The 26205-nt window shown below is 48.0% G+C and overlaps 1 protein-coding gene across 2 annotated transcripts in view; it reads right to left on the bottom strand.

The window, feature by feature from the left end:
• LOC126518505 (uncharacterized) overlaps positions 1–23851 on the bottom strand; it is a 63008-nt gene extending 39157 nt beyond the window's left edge. For both annotated transcript variants that reach the window (XM_055064988.2, XM_055064989.2), the window contains exons 1-3: positions 23757–23851; positions 22743–22805; positions 22595–22669 (exon numbers count right to left, since the gene is read on the bottom strand). In XM_055064988.2, the coding sequence (XP_054920963.2) occupies positions 22595–22669; positions 22743–22805; positions 23757–23834 (216 nt within the window). In that variant the 5' untranslated portion in view covers positions 23835–23851. The remainder of the gene's footprint in view (positions 1–22594; positions 22670–22742; positions 22806–23756) is intronic.
• Between the last annotated feature and the right edge of the window lie 2354 nt (positions 23852–26205).

Raw genomic sequence — 26205 nt, 5'->3', positions numbered from 1 at the left:
CTTAGCGGAGAGACGAGAACTAGGAGTCGGATTCCTGATTCATAAGAATATAGCTGGTAACATACAGGAATTCAATAGCATTAACGAGAGGGTGGCAGGTCTTGTTGTGAAACTTAACAGGTACAAGATGAAGGTTGTACAGGTCTACGCCCCTACATCCACTCATGATGGCCAGGAAGTCGAAAGCTTCGATGAAGACGTGGAATCCACGATGGGTAGAGAAGAACAAAATACACTATACTATTGGGCGACTTTAATGCCAAGGTAGGCAAGAAGCAGGCTGGTGACAAGGCAGTGGGGGAATATGGCATAGGCACTAGGATTAGCAGGGAAGAGTTATTAGTAGAGTTTGCAGAACAGAATAATATGCGGATAATGAATACCTTCTTTCACTAGCGGGATAGCCGAAAATGGACGTCGAGGAGCCCGAACGGCGAGACTAGAAATGAAATAGACCTCATGCTCTGCGCTAACCCTGGCATCATACAAGATGTGGACGTGCTCAGCAAGGTGCGCTGTAGTGACCATAGGATGGTAAGAACTCGAATTAGCCTAGACCTGAGGAGGGAACGGAAGAAACTGGTACATAAGAAGCTGATCAATGAGTTAACGGTAAGAGGGAAAATAGAGGAATTCCAGATCAAGCTACAGAACAGGTATTCGCCTTTAACTCAGGAAGAGGACCTTAGTGTTGAAGCAATGAACAACAATCTTGTGGGCATCATTAAGGAGTGTGCAATGGAAGTCGGTGGTAACTCCGTTAGGCAGGATACCAGTAAACTATCGCAGGAGACGAAAGATCTTATCAAGAAACGCCAATGTATGAAAGCCTCTAATCCTACAGCTAGAATAGAACTGGCAGAACTTTCGAAGTTAATCAACAAGCGCAAGATAGCTGACATAAGGAAGTATAATATGGATAGAATTGAACATGCTCTCAGGAACGGAGGAAGCTTAAAAGCAGTGAAGAAGAAACTAGGAATTGGCAAGAATCAGATGTATGCGTTAAGAGGCAAAGCCGGCAATATCATTACTAATATGGAGGAGATAGTTCAAGTGGCTGAAGAGTTCTATAGAGATTTATACAGTACCAGTGGCACCCACGACGATAATGGAAGAGAAAATAGTCTAGAGGAATTCGAAATCCCACAGGTAACGCCGGAAGAAGTAAAGAAAGCCTTGGGAGCTATGAAAAGGGGGAAGGCAGCTGGGGAGGATCAGGTAACAGCAGATTTGTTGAAGGATGGTGGGCAGATTGTTCTAGAGAAACTGGCCGCCCTGTATACGCAATGCCTCATTACCTCGAGCGTACCAGAATCTTGGAAGAACGCTAACATAATCCTAATCCATAAGAAAGGGGACGCCGAAGACTTGAAAAATTATGGACCGATCAGTTTACAGTAAGTTGCCTACAAACTATTTACTAAGGTAATCGCAAATAGAATCAGGAACACCGTAGACTTCTGTCAAGCAAAGGACCAGGCTGGATTCCGTAAAGGCTACTGAACAATAGACCGTATTCAAACACTATCAATCAGGTGATAGAGAAATGTGCGGAATATTACCAACCCTTATATATAGCTTTCATTGATTACGAGAAAGCGTTTCATTCTATCGAAACTTCAGCAGTCATGGATGCATTACGGAATCAGGGTGTAGCCGAGCCGTATGTAAAATACTGTAAGATATCTATAGCGGCTCCATAGCCACCGTAGTCCTCCATAAAGAAAGCAACAAAATTCCAATAAAGAAAGGCGTCAGGCAGGGAGGTACGATCTCTCCAATGCTATTCACAACGTGTTTACAGGAGGTATTCAGAGACCTGGATTGGGAAGAATTGGGGATAAAAGTTAATGGAGAATACCTTAGTAACTTGCGATTCACTGTTGATATTGTCTTGCTTAGTAACTCAGGGGACCAATTGCAATGCATGCTCACTGACCTGGAGAGGCAAAGCAGAAGAGTGGGTCTAAAAATTAATCTGCAGAAAACTAAAGTAATGTTTAACAGTCTCGAAAGAGAACAGCAATTTACAATAGGTAGCGAGGCACTGGAAACGGTAGGGAATACATCTACTTAGGTCAGGTAGTGACGGCGGATCCGGATCATGAGACGCAAATAATCAGAAGAATAAGAATGGGCTGGGGTGCGTTTGGCAGGCATTCTCAGATCATGAACAGCAGGTTGCCATTATCCCTCAAGAGAAAAGTGTATAATAGCTGTGCCTTACCAGTACTCACCTACGGGGCAGAAACCTGGAGGCTTACGAAAAGTGTTCTACTCAAATTGAGGACGACGCAACGAGCTATGGAAAGAAGAATGATGGGTGTAACGTTAAGGGATAAGAAAAGAGCAGATTGGGTGAGGGAACAAACGCGAGTTAATGACATCTTAGTTGAAATCAAGAAAAAGAAATGGGCATGGGCAGGACAAGTAATGTGGAGGGAAGATAACTGATGGTCATTAAGGGTTACGGACTAGATTCCAAGGGAAGGGAAGCGCAGCAGGGGGCGGCAGAAAGTTAGGTGGGTGGATGAGATTAAGAAGTTTGCAGGGACGACATGGCCTAATTAGTGCATGACCGGGGTTGTTGGAGAAGTATGGGAGAGGCCTTTGCCCTGCAGTGGGCGTAACCAGGATGATGATGATGATGATGGTGATGAAACACAACCAGCGCAGTTTCCAGGGCGAACCAGTGAACCGCAGCGAGAACCAGCGCATGTACATCACAAATGAGTGCTCCCCAGTGTCATGGTAGTGAAACCAGCGTCTTTTCCAGTGTGACCCAGCTCTTATCCAGTGTTCTCACTGGTGTCCCAGTCCAGTGTCAAAAACGCGCTGGTTTCCCACTGGAAGACGCTGGCTTTTCCAATAGGGACGCTAGGCAGCGGTATCCTCTGTCTTTAGATTTCGATGGGGTGGTAGATATCGCAAGCGACTCTCTCTGTGGTACTTCACGATGGCTGAATACTCGAGATTGACAGGGTCCGGGTGTTCTGCAGCCGGCGGGATGAGTGCTCGGTTATGTACGAATCCTCGAGCTACTCTGCCGGCCTGTAGGTTGCCCGTGATGCCAGTGTGGCCCGGTACCCACATTATGGTTTGGGAGCTGAAGTCCTCAGGGTCCTCCTCGAGTATTTGGGCTAGGACTTAGGCAGCAGGTCTTCCGATTCTTCCCTGTAGGACGTTACAGCAGGCCTGATGGGAATCCGTGAGGATCATCAGTTGTTTGTTTGCGTGTTGGCCTTCGCGGATTACTAACGTGATCGCCAGCTCTTCGGCTTCCGTAATCGTGCAGGGGCGGGTCGATGCAGCGGAGGTAACGTGGCCTCGGTGGTCGCATACCACTGCCACTGCGCCCTTGTTAGTCCCATACATGGCGGCGTCTGTAAAACGGGCCGTGGAATTGAACCTGAATGCTTTTTCCATGTACAGGGCCCTTGCTCTCCTCCTGCCTGAGTGTAGGTTAGGGTGCATGTTGCGTGGTATCGGGGCAACGTGATACCTGTCCTGGACGTGACGATGTATCGAGCAGGTTTCTTGGGTTCGTGTTGTTATAGTTGGGACCCCAAGGTTTGTAGGCACTGCCGGCCCGTGTGAGTCCGCGCAAGTCTCTGTTGTTGCGAGACGTAAAGGGCTTCTGTCAGTTGGCTGAGGGTATCGTGCAACCCTAGCGCCAATAATTTTTCAGTCGATGACCGATAGAAAACACTGGTAGGCTGATCCCCGCGGCAGTGCTGGGCAGAGCAACGGCTCATACACCATTTAGGAAGACGCTATAAACAGTGCCTTCTCAATGGCTCCTACCCCCGTACGCAAGCAAAGAGGGGTTTGCGTTTAAGTTTCCGCGTAACAAAATTGTGTTTTCTCGGATATTAAATATATATTGTCCTTAACTCAAATTACGATCCGACGCTGTATGTAGGTTGTATGTAACTCGCACTTTACGAATTTTCTGGCGCATTTTAGTTACAGAAATTCAGTTAGTTCAGCAACGGCTCCGTTCCACGTCGAGGGCCTGCGTTGTCTTAGTTCGGCATAATCTTTTCTGACGGACAGCGCCACCGACGCCGACACCGGATATTCGGCGACACGGGGACAGAGAGAAAAGAATCGTAGTCTGATCACGGCAGCAATGCTGGGCAGAGCAATGGCTCATATCCTCTTAAGGCAGAGGCTACAAACAGTGACTCGTCAATGGCTCATACCCCCATACGCTAAGAAAAAGCGGATGAGGTTTCGCGTAACAAAATTCTGTTGTCTCGGATATGAAATTTATATTCTTCTTTAGTCAAATTGCAATCAGACGCTATCATGTCTGTTGGTTGTATTTAAGTCGCACTTTAGGAATTTTCTGACTCAGTTCGACAAATTCAATTAGTTGGCTGTGTGCCACGTGGAGGGCCTGCGTTTTTTTGGTTCAAGATTATATTTTCTGACGGACAACGCCGCCGACGCCGACACCAGATTTTCTGCGACACGGGGCCTTTAACGCTGTCGCGTTAAGTAGGCGTTAAAATTCCACTAAAGTGGGCCCCTCGCGAGGATGAGTGGGGAAAGCGATGCCGTATAGCTGCCAAAAGAGCTCCACAACGTTATACTGCCACGCAAAAATGTTTGTTGGACGCAGGGCAATGGATTCTCCCCGGCAGCTCTGAGTAGCCAGTGACATAGTATCCGATGTGTGCGGTGCCACAAAGACGAAGGCGATGAATGGCGCTTCTCGAGAGAAGACAGGTGATAGCAGGTCTATGGTACAGAAAAGCACGACACGTGTCGAGCAACGTTTAGGGATTCTGTGCTTCTTCTGCCCCATGGGACGCATGCCCATTCATAAGGAATAGCTACGAACGGGCACCCCGCCAGTTGCACATAGCGAATGGCTAAGTCAAAGAAAGTAAACACGCAAATCAAAAAACTTTTGGAATATAAACTCAACATTCCATAAGCAGATTGGTGTGCTTTAGAGATGCCTGTGAGTCATTGCACTTCGCTCAAGTTTCCTACAGGAAGCCATTTTTTTGTTCCACATAACAGAGCTGCCCATACATGGTCAGCGTACAAGCGTTATATAAGGCACACACACATATATATATATATATATATATATATATATATATATATATATATTAAGGAGAACAACGAACGCGCGCGCAGAGTCAGCAGCATCGGCAGCATCCAGCGCGCGGCAGAGGGTCGAGCTAGGGGTTGTGCTCGGTGCATCCTAGAACCGGCTGTCGTTACGAACCAAATAAATCTCCATTATAAGTGGTGGAGCCGTGCGAGATAACGTCACACTCCACCATCCTAGAATTCCGTTCTCGGACGCTACCCTCTGCCATGCCGGACGCCGACCAGCAGACTCTTTCATCGCCACCGGTCCCTTGCGCTGGCACCGTTCGCCAGCGGGAGCCTCCTATCTTCAGCGGAACCGACGCCAACGACGTTGAAGAGTGGTTGTCATCCTACTAACGGGTGAGCGTTCAGAACAAGTGGAGCGACTCGGACAAGCCGACTTACGTATCATTCTACCTCGCGGGCGTGGCCAGTCTCTGGTTCAGAAATCATTAGAGGGATATCCGAACGTGGTTGGCGTTCAAGACGTCGATTGCAGAAGCATTTGACCGACCCGCCATCAGGAAATTCCGAGCCGAGCAGCGTTTGGGTACGCGCGCACAGGACACGGGTGAGATATTCACCAGCGATATAGAAGACGTCCTCTATTTGTGCAGGCGCGTGAACGCTGCTATGACGGAAGCGCAAAAGATCAAGCGCATCAGGAAGGCAATCGATGATGACGCGTTTCAGATGCTTCTGGCCAAGGACCCGCGCACTGTTGGCGACGTCATCAGCTTGTGCCAGAGCTATGATGAATTACGTAAGCAGCGGGCTCTGACAAGGGGACATCCCACTCCAAATGCGGCGTCACTCTGCAGCCTGACCACCGGCTCAGAAGAAGCCTCCCTGATAACCCAAATGAAGGATTTCGTCCGCGAAGAAGTCGCACGAACGCTATCTCTGGTGTCCGTCGCTCAGGAGTCTGCCAGCACTTTGCCCTCTCATCTCCGTAACGTGATTCATGAAGAGGTCGCGGAAGGGCTGCCCGCTGTTGACCAGCAGGATTCCGTGGCTACACCGGTCACTTAGGCTACGCTTGCTGCAATGGCTCCTCGCAGTGTGCCCGTACGTCGGTTCCAGCAGCCTGTGCACCGCCCTCCCCCTACCCTCTCCTGGACCACCACTGCCGTCGCTAACCCGTGGCATACGCCAGACAATCGCCCTATATGGTTTGCATGTAGGTATCCCTGTCATGTCGCAAGGTTCTGCCGCCACCAATCGCAGGTGTTCGATGACGATCGACGAGGGCCCCATGTGCCGCCTGATCCAAATGCGCCTTACGCACCCTTCGACCCATCACCTGTTCGCTCCCAGACTGATCGCCGTCCTCGCTTCGAACGCCTCCGGTCACCTTCCCCACGTCGCCGATCGCTTTCCCCTATGCGTCGACGACCCGTCTCTAACCAAGAGGGAAACTAGACGACGTAGTTCCCGAGGCAAGAACTGCGCAAGTGTCGACATGCCGAGGTCCTCTTCGTTCACCTTCCAATTGGTGTGTTCAACGAAGATGTTGCTACAGTCTCCCTCGTCGATACCTGTGCCGCTATTTCAGGTATGGATGCCAGGTTTCGCCGCTCTCTTCGTAACGTGACGACGCCTCTGTCTCGTTCGTCGCTTCGAACGGCGAGTGCTCAACCCATTCGCCCTACCTCTGCTTGTACAGCCAGTGTGACCATAGACGACGTTTTATACACGATTGAGTTCATAGTTCTTTCATCGTGCTCCCACGCTGTTATTCTAGGATGGGATTTTCCCTGACGCCACAATGCTCTCATCAATTGCACTCGGGCTGAAATTGAACTTTCCCACCTTGGTGACCTTGCCTCAGTCGATGCTCATCATGCCGCTAAAATTGTCGTGAAAGAAGACGCCTGCATTCCCCCGTGCTGTTCAGCATGCGCACCAGTCTTGTGTAGTACGATGTTCGACGGGAACGTCTTCTTTATGCCCTCTCATCACTTTGTTACCCGGAAAGCACTTCCTTTGCTCTTTGCAGCTCTTGACCTTGCCGCCGGTGTCAGCTCAATGCCCATTTCCAATAATCTTTCATCGCCACTATCACTGCTCCACCGCGAATGCCTTGGTTACGTCGAGTCGGTCAATTCAACACGACTTGTCTTCGTCTTCAACGAAGTGCCTTCTTCTGCCGTTCATGAACTGCGTGCCCTCTTTCGCCGACTCAACATGGACTGGTGTGTTCAGGCCATTCATCGCCGAAGATCTGACACATTCGCAGCGATCTCGACGCCTCGCAATCCTTCAGCACTTCCGCCGTTCTTTCGACGTTGCGCACACAGCTCTTGTCCGTGCATCGACAGTCGAGCATCACATGCACACTGGCTCTCACTCACCGCTGCGACAAAGACCATATCGCCTGTCCGCTACGGAACGACGCGTCATTGCAGACCAGGTCGATAACATGATCCGTCGAGGCATCATTCAACTTTCATAGAGCCCATGGGCGTCTACCGTAGTACTCGTCACAAACAAAGACGGTCGCATACGCTTCTGTGTTGATTTTCGACGGTTGAACAAGATCACGCTGAAGGACGTCTACCCATTACCACACATCGTTGATGCTTTGCACTGTTTGCAGGGAGCCGAGTTCTCTTCGCTGGATTTGCGGTCAGGCTACTGGCAGAATTCAATCTCCCGAAAACTGCCTTTGTCACACCTGACGGCTCGTATGAATTCACCGTCATGCCTTTCGCACTTTCCAACGCACCAGCTACGTTGGAAAGAATGATGGATACTGTTATGCGTGGCCGCAAATGGCAAATCTGGCTTTGCTATCATGGCAATATTGTGGCATTCGCCCCTGATTTCGCAACGCACCTGCTCCACCTCCAGCACGTACTCACTGGCTTCACCAATGCCGGGTTGCAACTTAACCTGAAGTAGTGTCGATATGCTGTTCGTCAGCTCACAATTTTAGGCCATGTCGTGTCAAAAGGGGGCATACGCCCGGATCCCGAGAAGCTACGTGTTGTTACTGCGTTCTCAAAACCTACCTCTATGAAAGGGTTACGCAGTTTCATCGACATCTGCTCTTACTTCCGGCGATTCGTTCGAAACTTTGTGTCAATTACATCGCCTCTCACGCAGCTCCTTGGTGGCGCTAGAGAGCTCTCATCATGGTCTCCAGAGTGTGACGCCGCCTTCACAACCTCGCATCCATACCGATTACAAGCGGTGTAGGCCTTGGCGCTGTGTTGCCACAGCGTCGACCTGGCCACACTGAATATGTCGTCGCAAACGCGAATTGCACGTTAACCAAGCCGGTGACCAATTACAGCGTAACAGAAAGGGAGTGTTTGGCCATTGTGTGGGCGCTTGGCAAGTTTCTCCCATATTTATACGGCTGATTTTTGACGTAGTGGTCGACCACCACGCACTATGTTGTCTGCCGACGCTAAAAGACCCATCGGGCCGTCTTGCCTGCTGGGCATTACGAATTCAAGAATATGACATCCGCATGGCTTACCGTTCCGGGCGAAAGCACTCCGACGCTGACGCGCTATCCCGATCACCGCTTCCCCCGCAAGCCAGTCACGACTCCTCCTGCGAGTGCACATTGACCTTTCTGGACTTTGACACTATCGCTGCTGCACAGCGTAATGATCCCTGGACTGCATCTCTGTGCGACCTTCTCTCGGATACGTCGAAAGTTCCAGCGTCACGAACGCTTCAGCGCCAAGTTAATCATTTCGCGATTGCAGACCAGCTACTGTATCGACGCAACTATGCCCCATAAGGACACGCCTGATTGCTCGTCATTCCGAGAATCTTGCAATCAGAGCTCTGCTTCTCGTTCCACGTCGGCCCTCAGTGTGGCCACGTGGAAGTCTTCAAGGCCTACGAAAGACTTCGACGCCGCTATTACTGACGGGGAATGTACAATTTCGTTCGAAACTTCGTCCGCTCTTGTCATGTGCGCAGAGTCAGCAGCATCGGCAGCATCAAGCGCGCGGCAGAGGCTCGAGCTAGGGGACTGTGCTCGGTGAATCCTAGAACCGGCTGTCGTTACGAACCTCAATAAATCTGCATATATATGCATATATATATTGTAAGCACTATTAACACACTTCGACGTTTTCATTCGTACATAGCCATCATAATCTTCTCTGTTCTACTTCGCGCATCAGCTGGGGCGTTGCCTTTTTTGGAATAAACAGTGCTGGACAACTGAACTGGTCGGTCTCGATATTATAAAGTGGTGGAGGTAAGTCAAGATCCCGACGTCCTCTCGCGTTCCCGTCCTCCCTGTCGCTACGTACTGGTCGCCGCCTGCGCCCGGCTACCCCTACAACGATGGACACTTCCAACCCCGGCCCTTCCGGCGCCTTTAACCCTACCATACAGGCGTCCCAGCCTGCGGCGCCCTCTTGGACTATGACGAGCCCTAAGCGCGATCCCTCTGCCTTTGCGGGACTCCGCAGTGATGACATCGACGATTGGATCGACCACTACGATCGCGTGAGTTCATGCAATAAGTGGAACGACACCCAGAAATTGAGGCACGTCGCATTCTACTTGACCGGTGTTGCAAAGACGTGGTATTTCAACCACGAATCCGACATCGCGGATTGGTCCACGTTTATCTCCAAGCTGCGGCAAATCTTGGCTTCCTCGTCTGGCCGTGCAGAAGTCGCCAAACAGAAGCTGGGAACGCGCCTCCAACTTGCACAAGAGTCTTACACCTCATACATAGAGGATGTCTTGGCTCGGTGCCGCCGTGCGAACCCTGGCATGACGGAAGCCGAGCGCGTTCGCCACTTATTAAAAGGCATTGGGTCTGTCGCGTCCAACGCCTTAATCGTGCAAAATGCTACTTCTGTTCAAGATATCACTTGCATGTGTCAACGCCTAGACGAGCTGAAGTCTATTCGTCTTCAACATGACATCACCGATTTTTAGGTTCCCCATTCTCCAGATCTACGTGCTCTTATCCGCTCCATCATCCTCGAAGAGCTTCAAATACAAGACCTAAGGTGTCCACCTGCTGCCTGCACCCCAACTCCCACCTTCGACTTGCGCGAGGTCGTAAAGCAAGAGTTGACAGCGATGACTACACCCACGACGCATCTTGCTCCGGTAGCGCGCCCTACACCTACCTACGTGAATGTTGCTTCGCTACCAACCCCTACCGTGACCTCAATGCCTACTGACGTTTCCTATGACCATTTGGCTTCGATGGGAACCAAGCACTTGCTGCGCCATCCTAGCCTCAGTGGCTGTTTTTACTGTGGTATACGCGGCCATATATCTCGCTTCTGCCGCCGTCACCCGCAGGATAAAAGACGAGGCTATGCTGAGCACGAGAGAGACCGTACTCGCCGACCAGACGCCTACTTCCCGCATCGTACTCGCTCCCTCAGCAGCGTTCTCCGTCTCTTCCAGCTGCTCCGAATCTGCCTCATTGTTCCCGTTCGGCCAGACGTCGCTCTCCTTCGCCTTACCGGCGCTCTACATCACCACATCGCCCTACTTCCCACCTTATCGACCAGCACTCGGAATACTAACTGTTGCAATTTTTGGAGGGGAACTGCTTCTTATCGGTCTTCAAAAATTCCTCCTGCTCGCCCGGCCAACATGCTTTCTGTAACTGTCGAACGTCTTCCCGCGTCATCTCTCATCGATACCGGTGCCGCCGTTTCTGTTCTTCGTAGTGATCTGTGTTCCCGGCTCCGGAAAGTAAAAACGCCTTATCTTGGACCTGTTTTGCGTGGTGCTAATAATGCATTCATTCACCCGGACGGACAGTGTACTGCTCCTGTTCTCATCGACGGCATACGCCACCACATTGAGTTTATCATCCTTCCAACGTGTATCCATGAACTTATACTAGGTTGGGACTTCCTACATTCTGCTTCAGCCGTCATTTCATGTAGAGAGGAAGTTGTCCATATCACGGATACAGTGCTTGCACCTGTTACGGACTCTTCACTTTCACGCGTGAACTTGGCCATCGCTGCACACTACGCCCTGCGTCGTGGTCACGAAGACGTTGTAGCCGTAACATCCAGTCAGATCGCCGGCGGAGACGCCCTAATCGCCCCTTCTTCCCGCTGTACTTCTTGTGGAATTCTCATTGCCACCTGTTTCGTCCGGTTTTCACGTGGTCGCGCCCTTCTGTCTGCTTGCAACATGACCCCAGATTCTGTGATGCTGCCCAAAGGGATGACTGTGGCAACCCTCGCCGACACTGAACATATCTCTATAGTCGTGCTTTGCCCTTCTTCATCGCCAGCACCCACGTCAGGTTTGGATGATTGTTTCCCTCCTCCAGCCGTTCTTGGTTCTGACCTAACAGCCGCGCAGTCCGAAACCTTACTGGTGGTCTTGGCAAAGCACAAAGCCTGTTTCGATAGCTGTTCCCCTGTGTTGAGCCAAACTCCTCCGGCTACACACCGCATCGAAACTGATGGTTCCGCTATAATACGACGACGTCCCTATCGTGTATCTCCGTCCGAAGGAAATGTGATTGAACAACAGGTTGCTGACATGCTTGCGCGGAAGATAATGTGGCCTTCATATAGCCCATGGGCTTCTCCCGTGATCCTGGTAACGAAAAAAGATGGCTCCGTTCGCTTTTGCGCCGATTATCCAGCGCTCAATAAGATCACACGCAAGGACGTATATCCAATACCTCGAATCGACGATGCTTTGGACTCACTACAAGGGCGGACTATTTCTCCAGCCTTGATCTTCGATCAGGATATTGGCAAATTCCGATGAACGAGACTGACAAAGAAAAGACCGCATTCGCTACACCAGACGAACTTTATGAATTTAACGTGATGCCTTTTGGAGTTTGTAACGCTCCTGCCACATTTGAACGCATGATGGGCAACGTTCTTCGTGTTCTAAAATGGAAGACCTGCCTCTGTTATGTGGACGATATTGCCATCTTTTCGTCTGACTTCAGCCAAAATCTTCATCGATTAGACGAAGTTCTCAAGTGCCTTGCAAATGCTGGTCTCTAGATCAATACGAAAATTGCAAATTTGCAAGCAAGAAAATAAACGTATTGGGCCACGTCGTCTCAAAAGATGGCATCCAGCCAGACCCCGAAAAGATTAGTGCTGTTCATCAGTTTCCACGCCCCCAGCAACAGAAAGATCTACGTAGTTTTTCTCGGCTTTTTCTCGTCATATTATTGTCGATTTATATGCAACTTCGCTGCAATAGCAGCTCCTCTACACAAGCTACTGGTTACCGGTGCCTCTTTCACATGGACTAGTGACTGCGAGTCGGCTTTTCAAGTTCTTAAGCGACATATTACTTCCGGACCAGTGCTTCGCCGCTTCTATAATCGAGGCCCCACCATACTCCATGCTGACGCAAGCGCACAAGGTATTGGCGCAGCACTTCTGCAACGTAATGCAGACTCTAAAGAGCAAGTCATAGCATATGCCAGCTTAACACTTTCTCCAGCTGAGCACAACTACACCATTACAGAGCAAGAGTGCCTGGCTATCGTTTGGTCGATTCAGAAGTTTCGCCCATACCTTTACGGCCGCCACTTCACCATGGTCACCGACCATCATGCTCTTTGTTGGCTGTCATCAGTGAAAAACATGTTAGGATGCTTAGGACGCTGGATACTCCGCTTGCAGGAATATGACTTTACTATAACGTACAAGTCTGGAAAATGTCATCATGATGCAGACACATTGTCTCGCTGCCCACTCTCGCTCTCTCCCGGTAACGCGCTGTCGTGTTCCCTACCACGTCGTTCCGATGCTACGCCTACCTCACACCAGCTCTCGATAACGCCCTTGAACCAAGTTTTGCTTTTATCACGCCCTGATATCGTCTCGCTTCAGCAGGCCGACTCCTACTGTCGAGCTCTCATGGACTGCCTTAGTGGCTTCGCTGAACCACCCAACAGCCGCTTGCGACGCCAACTTGGACAATTCCGCCTTCAAGGTGGCGTGTTACACCGCTACGTTTACCACCAAACAGGTCACCGGTGGGTCGCAGTTCTACCTCGCTGCCTTCGCCTGCGAGTATTAGAGGCACTTCACGACGACTTATCGGCTGGCCATTAAGGCTTCCACAAGACTTAGCGCATAAAGACCCGCATGAAGACCCGCTGCTTCTGGCCTGGCCTATCCACAACTGTGGCCAAATACATTGTCTCTTGTGCGTCATGTCAGCGCCGCAAACGGTCGACATCCCCTCCTGCCGGTTTACTACAACCTCTCCCTTGCCCGGACGCACCTTTTGAATTTGTTGGTATTGATTTATATGGTCCCTTGCCGTTGACACCCTCCGGTCACCGTTGGATTGTCACTTCGGTCGACCATTTCACAAGATATGCCGAGACTGCCCTTCGGCGATCCGGTACCGCTTCCGAAGTGGCCGGCTTTTACTGCGCTCCATCGTCTTGCCCCACGGGGCTCCTCGCGTTATCTCAGTGACCGAGGCAAGGCGTTCATTTCACAAGTTCTCGAGGAAGTTCTTCGGGCCGCTAATACCGTCCACAAATCTACTTCTACCTATCATCCGCAAACCAATGGCCTTACTGAGCGCTTCCACCGTACGCTGTCTGACATGATTTCCATTACATCCATCCTGGCCACACTCAGTGGGATAACATTCTTCCTTTTGGGACATTCGCATATAATACTGCTATTCAACGGACTACCGGCTACAGCCATTTCTTTGTTGTGTATGGACGATCTACTTCCATCATATTCGACAGAGAATTCTTTTTCGCACTTTCTTCGCCTAACGCGTCGCTTCCAGAAGATTTTGCTGCCCGAGTTGCACATTGCCGTCAAATCGCCCGGCAAAGCACAGAAGCTACCCAAGCTGAGCGCAAACGTCACTGCGACAACAAACGCCGTGACCTACGTTTTCACCCTGAAGACCAAGTCCTGCTTTGGACTCCAGTCCGCACTCCAGGCCTCTGTGAGAAGTTTCTTCAACGCTACATTCGCCCATACACCGTTGTGCAGCAAACATCTGCAGTGAACTATCTCGTCCGCCCAGTACACTCCGTCAATGACCGGCGCCGCCGGAATGCCGAAATTGTTCACGTCTCGTGGATGAGGCCCTTCTCTTTCCGTTTAGATGATCTCTAATCTGCGGCCAAGCTGGTCGCTTCCATGACGGGGGGAAGTTGTTGTAAGCACTATTAACGTAATTCGTCGTTTTCATTTGTACGTAGCCATCATCTTCCCTGTTCTACTTCTTCGCGCATGAGCTGGGGCGTTGCCTTTTTTGGAATAAGCAGTGCTGTTCAACTTGGTCGGTCTCGTATTATAATATATATATATATATATATATATATATATATATATATATATATATATATATTGCAAGTGCGGCGGCAAGAGGGACGCAAATTTCTTTCCCACGCGAAGTGTACAAACAATGTCAAACTGATCGGAGACGCGTTCGCTGTAGCTGAACTGAGGCATCGTATAAGCGCTTTCCAAGCATAGAGCAAGGCCGCTTCGACGGTCGCCTATTTTACGCGCGGCTCAGAACCATAGTTTTCAGACGGCCGGTCTCGCAACTCTTAGGATTTGCCCTTGGTGCAAAAGTTTCTGCCAATACGCCCTTATCACACCCGACCTCTCGGCCTTCGGCGGCGCAAAAGACGGGAAATATCAGTTCCGGTTCGTTCTGAAAGGCCTTCTCCGATGCCACAGGCAGGCAGATGCAGCCGCAAGCTGATGGGTGCAACTCCTAGGACACGCGACGCGTGAATTCCGGGTAAACGCTGACAGTTAATTTTTTTTCTTGTACTTTTTTTCCACACTCACTTTAAGTGCTGTTCAAATTCGCCTGCATGTGTACCGAAGATTCCGAAACCATGATGTTAGAACCATTGAGAAATACTATGTTGTGCCACCTATTTAAGCATGTTTTCAAGCATGGGCCACAATTCAACATTTTTTCAGGCATCTAGGATCTTCTGGACTAGAATTATCCGACATAAGGTGGCCCGACAGCTCGCAAGGTTACCTGACTGAGCTAGCTTGGATGCTCGGTCGCCGTAGTCAGACGTTCGAATGCTCGCGATGTTTTTTTTTATCTGGAGATGGGAAGCTCGAATTCACCCCCTCCAGTACACTACATCTCCAGGCTTGGATTGGCGCCTGACACCGTCAAAAACGCCGAGAGCAAGTGGGGCTATACTAGTCTGGGTACAACCAAATCAATAAGACCCACTAAGCTTCAACAACAGACACTCCCTAACAGAACAAGAATTGGCCCCCCTGGTGCAGTATTTGGCCCCTCCATCCCAAACGACTCATTCGATTAATCAGTGGCCCTCGGTCCTCAGCAGCTGTGGAGCACCTGACCATCGCGGCGGTCAGGCCTGTGACGCAGCAGAGGCTGCTAAGAATCTCTGGATCCTGACAGGCCGCCAATGGATACTGACCCTTGCAGCGTCTAGCACCCGAAATCTCTCGAGAGACGGTAGCCTAACAGGACTCTTTGAGGAAGTATCAGTCCTTGTTTGGGATATCATTGGCCTTAGTGAGGTTAGAAGAACTGGTAAAGCTTATACAGTGCTGACAAATGGCCTCGTCCACTGCTGTAGAGGACTACCAGATGAGAAGCAGCTCGGAGTAGGATTCCTAATCCATAAGGACACAGTGGGCTACATTGACGAATTCTACAGGATTAATGAAAGTGTAGCAGTAGCAATAAGGCTGAATAGGAGGTATATAATAAAGGCACTACAAACCAACGTTACTAGACTAGCTTCAGTTGTAAAACTTTCCGCCCGCGCGCTTACAGCCGCTGTCGCCACTTCTGTGACAGCCTCCAGATGGCAGCGCCGTTCCATCGAGCTCCACTGCAGACGCCTCACCGCAGCCTTGAGCTCATTCGGACGGACAGTTTGCGCGTGTTTCACGCTCGCTGGCGTTTTCGCTTGTCCGAATTAGTGATACCACGAGAAAGCGGTATCCACCTACAACAATAAGATGGATCGGGCCATTTGGTTCATACTGAAAAAAGGGTAAACGGCACGAAATAAGAAACGCATACAGCGAGCCGCAGAAGCTGCGTTTCCAAATGTCATGTGTTTCTTCCTGTCATATTAAGGTTTCGCGCAGTTTAGGCTCAGGAGCCTGAACATCTGGCCAAAGTGAATGATTCGTAGGATAATCTTCATCCCCACCGAAGCTTCTCACCACGCCAAAGAAGCGCTACAAAAAGAAAGATGAGGTCCGTCTTTGAACATGCAAGCCACAAAAAAAAAAAAAAAAAAAAAAGAAATCGTCGGTTCTTCCATTCTGTGAAGATGGTTAACTAGCGAAGCTGAAACGTGCGGCACCTGTGTTTATCACTGGGTTAATCCCGAGTGTTCATTAAAGTATTTTTTAATTATGAGGTTAAACACAATCGGCTGCGACGGAGAGAACGACGTCACTCACGGTATGCCCACAGTCCGCCGTTGGCGCTTGCGTTCGATGCCTTGAGTTTGCTCGGCGGCTTGGTTAGCAGCGTTCGCCCGCCATTTGCCGCTTGTGATTCTTCGAAATTAAACTTCTTCAAAATTAAATCTGTCCGTTACGTAAGACAATGAGTGGCTCATACTCCCTTAAGCAATGGCTCATACCCCCTTAAACGCGGCCTCCCCATTACGACGAGAGAAGTGAAATTCTACGCTGGAATGATGAACGTCAACGCAGCCAGCTGTGGAGACGACGACGACGACGAACGCGGCAGCAGTGGCACGAGCGCATACCGTGGATTTCGCAGAGAGTTCCCGGTCGGCACGAGGAATCGCTCTGTTCCATGCCGAGCGAAGCATTGTATTGCTGGGAGCACAGTGACGCATCGAAATATCCACACCGTTCCGATAGCCGCCTATGCAGCCAGGTACGCAGCACGTTGGCATCATCTGCTGGTATTTTTAACAAAACTCTGCGAAGGCTACAGTTTCGCGGATGACATGCTTACTGAAATTCGCTATCAACAATGCGCCACAGAATACACCAACGCTGCGCCGAGTGCTTAGTCCGGCCCGCCCGGGTAGCCGGCTAGTGAGGAAGTGAAGCTGGCCGGGACTGCAGCTCCACGAAAGCGCGGGCGGATGGCGGTTCCGCGCAACGGGGTCGAGTTTGAAAACGGAAGCTAGTCTAATAACGTTGGTACAAACCTATGCTGCAAGCTCCAGTAACGACGATGAAGAAATAGAACAGTTTTGTGAAGATGTTGAATTAGCCATGCGAAAAGTGCAAACTCAGTATGCTTTAGTAATCGGCGGTTTCAATGCAAAAGTGGGGAAAATGGAGGCTGGTGAACAAGCAATTGGCAACTACGGCGGAGATTCAAGGAACACTCGAGGAGAGATGTTGGTACTATTCGCGGAAACCTATAGGCTGCGAGTAATCAACACCTGCTTCAGGAAGCGTTGGAATAAAAAGGGGACCTTGAAAAGCCCTAATGGTGAAACAAGAAACTAAATTGATTTCATACTTTCTGTCGATCCGAATAGTGGAGGATGTAGGAGTATTAGGCAGGGTAAAGTGAAGTGATGATATTTTAGTGAAGGCAAGGACTCGCCTCGATTTGAAGAAAAGAAAAGAGTAAAATTGGCCAAGAAGAAAGAGACCACAATAGACGTAGTAAGGGTAAAAGCAGACCAATTCAGGTTCGCACTTGCAAACAAATATGCAGCCTTAGAACAGAGATATGAAGATGACATAGATGCAATGAATGAAACCTTATCTAGACTGGCTTCATAAGCGGCAATTGAAGTGGGAGGTAAGGCACCAAGGCAACCAGTAGGTAAGCTCTTCCAAGTAACAAAGGACATAACAAAGAAACGACAAAGAATGAAAGTGTCCAACAGAAGACGTCAGATAGAATTCACAGATCGGTAAAAAGTGATAAACAAGGAGAAAATAAGAGATATTCGAAATTATAAGGTGAGAAAGACTGAGGAAGCAGTAAAACATGGGCAGAGCATAAATTCAGTGAGAGGGAAGCCTGGCATAGGACAAACGAAGTCGTATGCACCGAAAGATTAGCAGCGCTATATCATCAGCAATCTCGAAGATATAGTAAAAGCAGCGGAATGATTCTCTACCTGATCTGTACAGTAGCCAAAGCAGCCACGATACCTCGATTCGAAGTAGTAATGAGCAGGTTACAGAGGTTCCTTCTATAACTAGCGATGAACTTAGAAGAGCTTTGCAAGACATGAAACGGAGGAAAAGCGCCAGGAGAAGATGGAATACCAGTCGATTTGCTCAAAGATGCAGGAGACATAATGCTTGTAAAGTTAGCGGCCCGTTATACGATGTGTCTACTGATTTCAAGGGTACCAGAAAACTGGAAGAATGCCAACATTATACTAATCCTCAAAAAGGGAAGCGTTAAATAATAAAGAATTCATAGGCCCATTAGCTTACTTCCAGTATTATATGAAATATTCACCAAGATAACCTCCAGTGGAATAAGGGCAACATAGGACTTCAGTTAAGCAAGGGAACAGGCTGGCTTCAGGAAGGGATACTCTACAATGGATCACATCCATGTCATCAATTAGGTAATCGAGAAATCCACAGAGCACAATAAACCTCTCTATATGGCTTTCATAGATTACGAAAAGGCATTTGATTCAGTAGAGATACCAGCAGGCATTGATGCATTACGTAATTAAGGAGTGCAGTGCGCTTACGTAAATATCTTGGAAATTATCTACAGAGATTCCACAGCTACCTTAATTCTCGACAAGTAGGAAGATACCTATAGAGAAATGGATCAGACAAGGAGACAATCTTTTCAGTCCTATTCACTGCGGGCTTGGAAGAAGTATTCAAGCTATAAAACTGGGAAGGCTTAGGAGTAAGGATGAACCGCGAATATCCCAGAAACCTTCGATTTCCAGATGACATTGTCTTGTTCAGCAACTCTGTGGACGAATTGCAAGAAATGATTGAGCAACTTAACAGAGAGAGTGTAAGAGTGAGGTTGATAAGATTGATATGCAGAAGACAAAGATAGTGATGAATAGCTGGGCAAGGGAGCAAGAGTTCAGAATCATCAGTCAACCTCTAGAGTCTGTGAAGGAGTACGTTTACCTAGGTCAATTACTTACAGGGGATCCTGAATATGAGAAGGAAATTTGCAGAAGAATAAAAATGGGTTGGAGCGCATTCGGCAGACGCTGTCAGATCGTGACAGGAAGCTTACCTTTATCATTGAAAAGGAAGGTGTACAATCAAGGCATTGTACCAGTGCTAACATATGGGGCAGAAACTTTGATACTGACAAAGAAGCTTGAAAAGAAAAAGGACCGCGCAAAGAGAAATGGAATGACTAACGTTAGGCGTAACGTGAAGAGACAGGAAAGGAGCGGTGTAGATCGTAGAGCAAATGGGGATAGCCGATATTTCAATTGACATTAAGGGAAAGAAATTGAGCTTGGCAGGTCATGTAATGCTTAGGTCAGATAACCGGCGGACTATTAGGGTTACAGATTAGGCGCCAAGACAAGGGAAACGCAGTCAAGGACGGCAGAAAACTAAGTCCGGTGATGAAGTTAAGAAATTCGCAGGCGCTAGTTGGAATCAGTTGGCACAGGACAGCGGTAATAGGAGATCGCAGGGAGAGGCCATCGTCCTGCAGTGGCCATAAAATAGGCTGATGATTATGATGATGATGATATTCACACGTATATCTGCCACGATAACGGGTGAGCCGACAGCAGCCCACCGCTAGGCAGCCACTCAAAACCCGGGAAATTATTTAAGGAAAACACCAATTTGAAAATATTTTAACCACGATTACTACATATCTACATAGCGATTGCTACATAGCTTTTAAATGCAACAAATTTCATCAAATTTGGTGTCTTGATTGCCGAGAAAAATGATTTCTCTGTACCCATGTAATTTCTTCCCGAGCGAAAACTTTCTTGTAGTAGAGAAAACACGGGAAATGCGGGATGTGGAAATTCAAGACAATGAGCAAAACGAGAACAAGATGAAACCAGGAGCCAACGTGTCATCAAGTGGACTTGTCTTTTGTAAGGCAACTTGTATTTTGTGAATTTCAAATGCAGTTGAATAAGACAAGTCCATTTTTCGAAAGGTTTCCTTCTTTCATCTTGTTCTTGTTTTGGTCATCGTCGTCTTGTACAGAATCTCTTAAGGGATTTCAACGTCTCTTTTGCTGAAAAGACAGCTTCAATAGAGGATCGACTGTCTGCTTTTTCAGACCACGCATGAATGAAGTGTTAGCGTTGTTTTTTAAACAGAAACTCCACGGGCGGCATGTTGCGCATGTTCTTCGATATTAACGGCTGAGACGATGACATAGGCGTATGACCCTGCCGCAGCGGGCCGCGTTGCTTATTCTCATAAACAGATATCACTTGAACTTAAACTGAATGTCTTTATGACACCAAAAACCATTGATTCGCAATCCTCTGTTAGCTAGCCTACTTCAAGGGGTCGTAGAGAGCCGTAGGAATGATAAGCTGTATTGAGACATTAAAGCAATGAACACATTTGTGTATATAGCAATGATTAAATTTCACCAGCAAGTCCGTAATTTTTCCGTATGTTTTGACTAAGTCAATCTGAATTGTTGTCGCAGTAGCAATGTCAATACCGGTTTACGGATCGCAGAGCATATTGTGCTATTAAAAAGCGTATCTGTCCTGTGAGCGTAACATCACAAGGTTGCTCGCATTTCATGTCCTTGCTTTTCTGACACGTTCCCGTGGGAAGCGTTCATTTATGCTTGTTTCTTTCTTCTTGATGTTAAGAGAGAGCGACAAAAGAGAGGGAGAGGGAGAAAGGTTGAAGAAGAAATAAAAACAAGGAGAGAAAAAATACACGCAATAGGGCGATGCAACCAACTAGAAATTACAAAGTCGGCCGAACAATTCACACTTCTTTGAGAACCCGAACCGTTTAAGGCCCTGAGTGCCAGAACCCCTCTTGACCAGTCTCGTAGGAATTCTTTCCTCCATCAAGGGGAGATTGCCGAGTTTTTCCAGCGCTTTTCTTGCCATATTGTAACGCGGACAGCCAGAGAGCAGGTGCTTGATCGCGTCCTTACAGCCGCAGATTTCGAAACAAGGGCTCTCGGCCATCCTGTTGCGGAAGGAATATGCGTTTGTAAATGCTACGGGCCACAGGCAGCACAGAATGCTGCTTCCTATCGCGGTATCCATGGTGAAAGACGGAGTTGCGCACGTGGACACAATCTTTGGAGGTATGTTTTGGTAAATTCACTCGTGTTTCGCAGAGACAGTGCATGTTCGCGTGCGAGGGTTCGAAGCCTTGTGGCTGGATCTGCTCTCGACAGTGGAATTGCTTCATAATGGACGCCATCGTGGGCTGACTGGCCAGAGTCATATGCGATATGGTTACTAGAAAGTCCGCAGTGGCACGGTGTACGCTGACACATGATGTGCCAGGTGTCATTTGTGTGAAGTAGTCGCATGTCTGCGACCAACCTCCCGTTAAGTCTGTGACTGAAGGGGGACAGTTGACACTGGAAAGCTGCTTTGAGTCACAAAAGACGGAGCATGACAGTGATGATTCGTGACTAATATATTTCAAAGCAGCACGGATACCTCCGAGTTCTGCAGCGGTCGATCACGTAGTGTGATTCGTCTTGAATTGGATGTTGATAGAGCTCGTGTCAAATCACGAGTGCACCAGCTGAACTTTAGAGGCACATTCACACCAATGAATGTGCAGGCGTTCACTGTGCTTCTCAAGCAGGAATAAAAATACGTTTTGCCTGAGGGCAGAATATCGCATCTCCGTTTTGTTTTTGATGCCGGGAATGACAAGAAGAGCATCGAGCGGTTGCAGCCACCACAGCGGTTGAGACGATCGTGTGGCAGGCAACAAATTCGATGACAATCCACGGTTGTCGGTCATAAGACTAATAATGCTGAATGAGGTCTAGCGACAGGAAGGAAGGCAAGATCATGCGATGGAAGCCGGGCGAAATGCCTGTTTGTGCAACCTTAAAGCGTCGACTACAATGTACGCATTTATGGCATGGTCATGGCCCGACGGCTAGTGTTGCTGTTGTGCATTCATACCTGGGAAGGCCAAGTCATGCAGAGCTTGGGCTTGCAGAGACAATTGCAGCCCTGCAATTATCTCCTGACGCACTCGCCCCCTTCCCATCGCCCTTCTATCAGCATGAAAAGTAAGTGCCCAGTGACAGAGTTCCCACCTACATCCCGATCGAAAACGGATAATCATGCTCTGCTCCCCTAAGTCCCCGTACTCGCGCTTCAAACAGAAATATGCTGGTGACGCCGTTGTGTAAGAGACTGCGAATAAGGAAGCGTTTCCTCCCCTTGCGTGATAAATACGTACACTTTCTGTATGATGCGCGAAACGAATGTGGCGGCTTCGAACCAAGAACTGCGACAAACGTGGCTGAGCAATATGGTAGTGTTTTTTAGTACCTTGACGGCAAGTGACGACTAATTTCTTTAAATATCTGTTAAGGTCCTCACCGGAGCTGCGGCATCAATCATTTCAAACACCGTCCTCATGCAAAACGAGAATGCCTGGCGCATCTCGTGAATAGTCTGAAAAGATAAAAAGAACAAAGAATCAGCCTAATTCTCTTTAAGGCATGCATTGTTATAAATATGCACACACCTTGTTGCTGTAGCTGGAGTAAGCGTAGCAAATCCTAAGTGCAACACAGAGTCTGCGGTGTTCCTGCAATTGAAGATTTGTAATTTGTGGGTGACAATGTGGCTATTATGACTTGTGTTTGTTAAAACATTTGTCTCGGGCTTCATACATGTCTGGACGCAAATACTGCCGTATTAGATGCGTGGACTCTAAAGGAAAAAAAGACCTGTCAGTCAAAGTCGATGTGAAAGAAGACAAGGTTGATGTAAAGGTAGCTGTATTTATATGCATTCACATGTACTGAATTCAGGGCTTTAAAGATGAGGCAATTTATTATTTTTGCTTTATTTGCAATATTTTCTCCGTTTCATTGTCAGTCCTTACATTTTTTATGGACCTTCTATTTAGTTTATTGTTGTCGAGCGGTTTGATTCGATTGTTCTATTTTTATGCACATGTATGTCGACATTGTCTTCTTTCAGGTCGATTTGTGTTGACACGCCTTTCAATATTATCCAAGAGGCTAGGTGGGGTGAGCGCGGCGATTGTGCAAATATGTTGGAATGCGGTTAGTTTTTACTATATTATCTCAAACCACGCCAGTCCCAAAGTTTAGCTACTCTGCGACTAATTATCGCTTCTTGTTTCGTTGAGGCCTACGTTTAATAGCTTTTGGAACTGGCTATACCCTCTGGAAGCGCGAAAGGGCCGCTTTTTGAGTGAAAAGCGTGGTGGATACCTTGATCCCACGTACGCTCAACCCGTGTGAAATCGCTAAAGAAGACATTCTCTTAAGAAATCAGACAGTTGGTGGCGTTTGGCGCACCGGTAGCTCACGTAGCAGAGCGAATATTCAGAAGTGAGTACTGATACGGTGCGCAACGCTGCGAGTTTTATAGGGGGCAATGTGGCGCCCATACAGATATTCGTCAGCTGAGGAGTTCCCTAGAACTATGCTTAGAGCATATGTAAGCAGCTATTGTGTTGTTACAGTTGTGACCAAAGCAAACCGCAGGTATCCAGCTGAACACGCACCTTTAATATCTGGGGACTGAGGTTCAGCTTCATGATGATGTCCTTGCAAGCAAACATTACTTCTGTTGCTTTGCGCATAGCCGTGGCGAATTCCCTGGGATCTGTAAAACATGTGCGCGGGCCATTGTTAGCCTTTACATAAAATGCAGCGCACGCCTCCGTACGCTTGTTTAACCACGGTAAGTTTCGTGTGGATCTTGAACAGCTTATGGAATGTGTATATATTAGTGCATTTTATTTTATTTTAGACCCACGTTTTCTAATAAGCAGCTCAGTAGAAACAAACCTGAGCGAGGATACAGCGGGTTCTATATATCCAATCGCAATCAAGTAGATGCAATCTACTCGGATATACTAAAGCTTACGGCAAAGTTTGACACGAGATGCTACTGCCAAAACCTTATAAAACTACGGTTTATGTTCATCTTAATGCTGGTAGTTTTCTGGTTGCCTGAAAAACCGTTGGAACCAAGTCAGGCTCTTACGACGTCTCTGAGTATTTTCTGTCATCTTCGTTGGTGCTTCAACTCTCAATACTTGGGCCATTGTTCTTTTTGGTATATGATAATAATTTACCACTACAAATCTGCTATTGAGAAATATTGTTTACTGAGGATTCAAAAGTGTATCGTAATGTGGAAAGTATAAACGACCGTCATATCCTGCAGAACGGCATGCCATTGGTTGTGTAACTGCGCTCAGTAAACAGGCTTCAAATTGAAACAAAAATACTGTTGTGTCTTTTATAAGGACGACTCACGGCACAACGCTAGAATATAGTCTAACTGGTCGAGCAATACAGAGGTTAAGTCACATGGGGGAACTTGGTCGCCAACATAACCGCAAGTTTGATTTTGGAATGAATGCATCGCGCATCTTAATTTTGCACTGTGATCGCTATAAATCCCAGCAGAAAAACACAACAGGAAATTTCAGCCTGTCGTACTTAGGGATGTTCTGTTGTCTGACGTCCGTTGTCTGACGTCCTGTAGTCTGACGTTCTCTAGTTCTTGATCAATACTTAATTAAAATTTGACAGATACCTCTTTAGGGCTACGTAAATTGTCAGTGGAAAAAAAGTAAAAATTGAAAATAGAAAAACTTCCTAGCCGCGTTTTACAATTTTCCACCTGACGATTCTGCACCCAGTATCTTACCACTGCACCACGCAAAACGTACTAGTGCTTTTACATATTGGCTATGTCCACAGTAAGAATCTCTGCCTGTGACGATGTTTACATTGGTATTTGAGAGCCTTTCACTTCGCCACGTCAACTGGCGCCTCTCTAGAAGAGCAAAAGTGTTGTTACCATCGAAAAGTACTCCGTAAAGTGCTAGAACATTGATTTTACTTATACGATATCTATATAAATTAAGAAATTCACATATAGACAACGGTCACCGGGAAACTGTTAGGGCTGTTATTGCTAATTTCGACAGCTTTCTCTCGCTCTTGAGCGCACATATAATTCGTGTGTTCAGCGCAAAATAGCTACGTAAACATTCATGAATAAATGCTCATTTAGACAGCGTACCGGTTTCTCACTGCTGCGCTTGCGCCAGAATACTGGCACCTGAACGAAGCACATTTTCACGCAACCTTGTGGCACAACCCGAATCTTCTTCCCCGTTTTGCAAACGTTTATGCAATATTTCTGTGAAATCAATTAATGTGGCAGCATTACAGTACATGCAAGTCGACAAGCCTCTGTGTCGCATCTTACAAAAAAATATGGATACGCAGCCGTTGCCGCAGATGCGATGATTTCGATCAACGGCTGACTGTGAGGGAGCCGGTAGGGTGATTCCTGGTGCCGCGTCCTCACGGCGAAACTATGGCAATTGGCCACCTCGACTTTATCACCAGTGTCCGCGCTATCAACTTGCCAGATTGAGAGAACGCACCATTGAATACCGCGCAAAGAAAAGTACACTGTACACCACGAATGTGAAAGTGACATACAATTTTAAAGCGTCGCGATGGAAAGCGCTTCATGTGTGACGTCAGAACTTGTGTCGTTGCGATAAAAAGTGGTGCATTTGTAACGCCACGACAGAAAGTGTCTGTCGTCGCGACAGAGAGTTCTTGTTGCGACGTCAGAATCGCTTTCGCGATAGAAACTTGTTGTCACTTCAGAACTCATGTTGTCGCTAAAGACCGTTTCTGTTGCGACTTCCTAACTGTGGGTCATCGCGACAGAATGTTGCTGTCGTAACGTAAGAAATGTCTGTCGCAACTAGAGAAACGTCAGGAACTTCTGCCATACGACAGAAGTTACTGCAGTCGCAACAAACAATTCCGTAGTTGCGACAGACATTACTGCTGTCTTTTTCATCTGGGATGGTTCGGGGATTACCAAAAAGATTTCGCATAGTGGACTGCTTTCACAGCCTCTATGCGTAATCATTCGGCCCCACCTTGTGTTCGCTTCCGTTGTGTGGAATTCTT

This window comes from Dermacentor andersoni, chromosome 1, assembly GCF_023375885.2.
Source record: "Dermacentor andersoni chromosome 1, qqDerAnde1_hic_scaffold, whole genome shotgun sequence".
Classification (NCBI taxonomy): Eukaryota; Metazoa; Arthropoda; class Arachnida; order Ixodida; family Ixodidae; genus Dermacentor; species Dermacentor andersoni.
The sequence above is the reverse complement of the archived record's forward strand: the minus strand, read 5'-3'. Positions and strand labels throughout refer to the sequence as shown.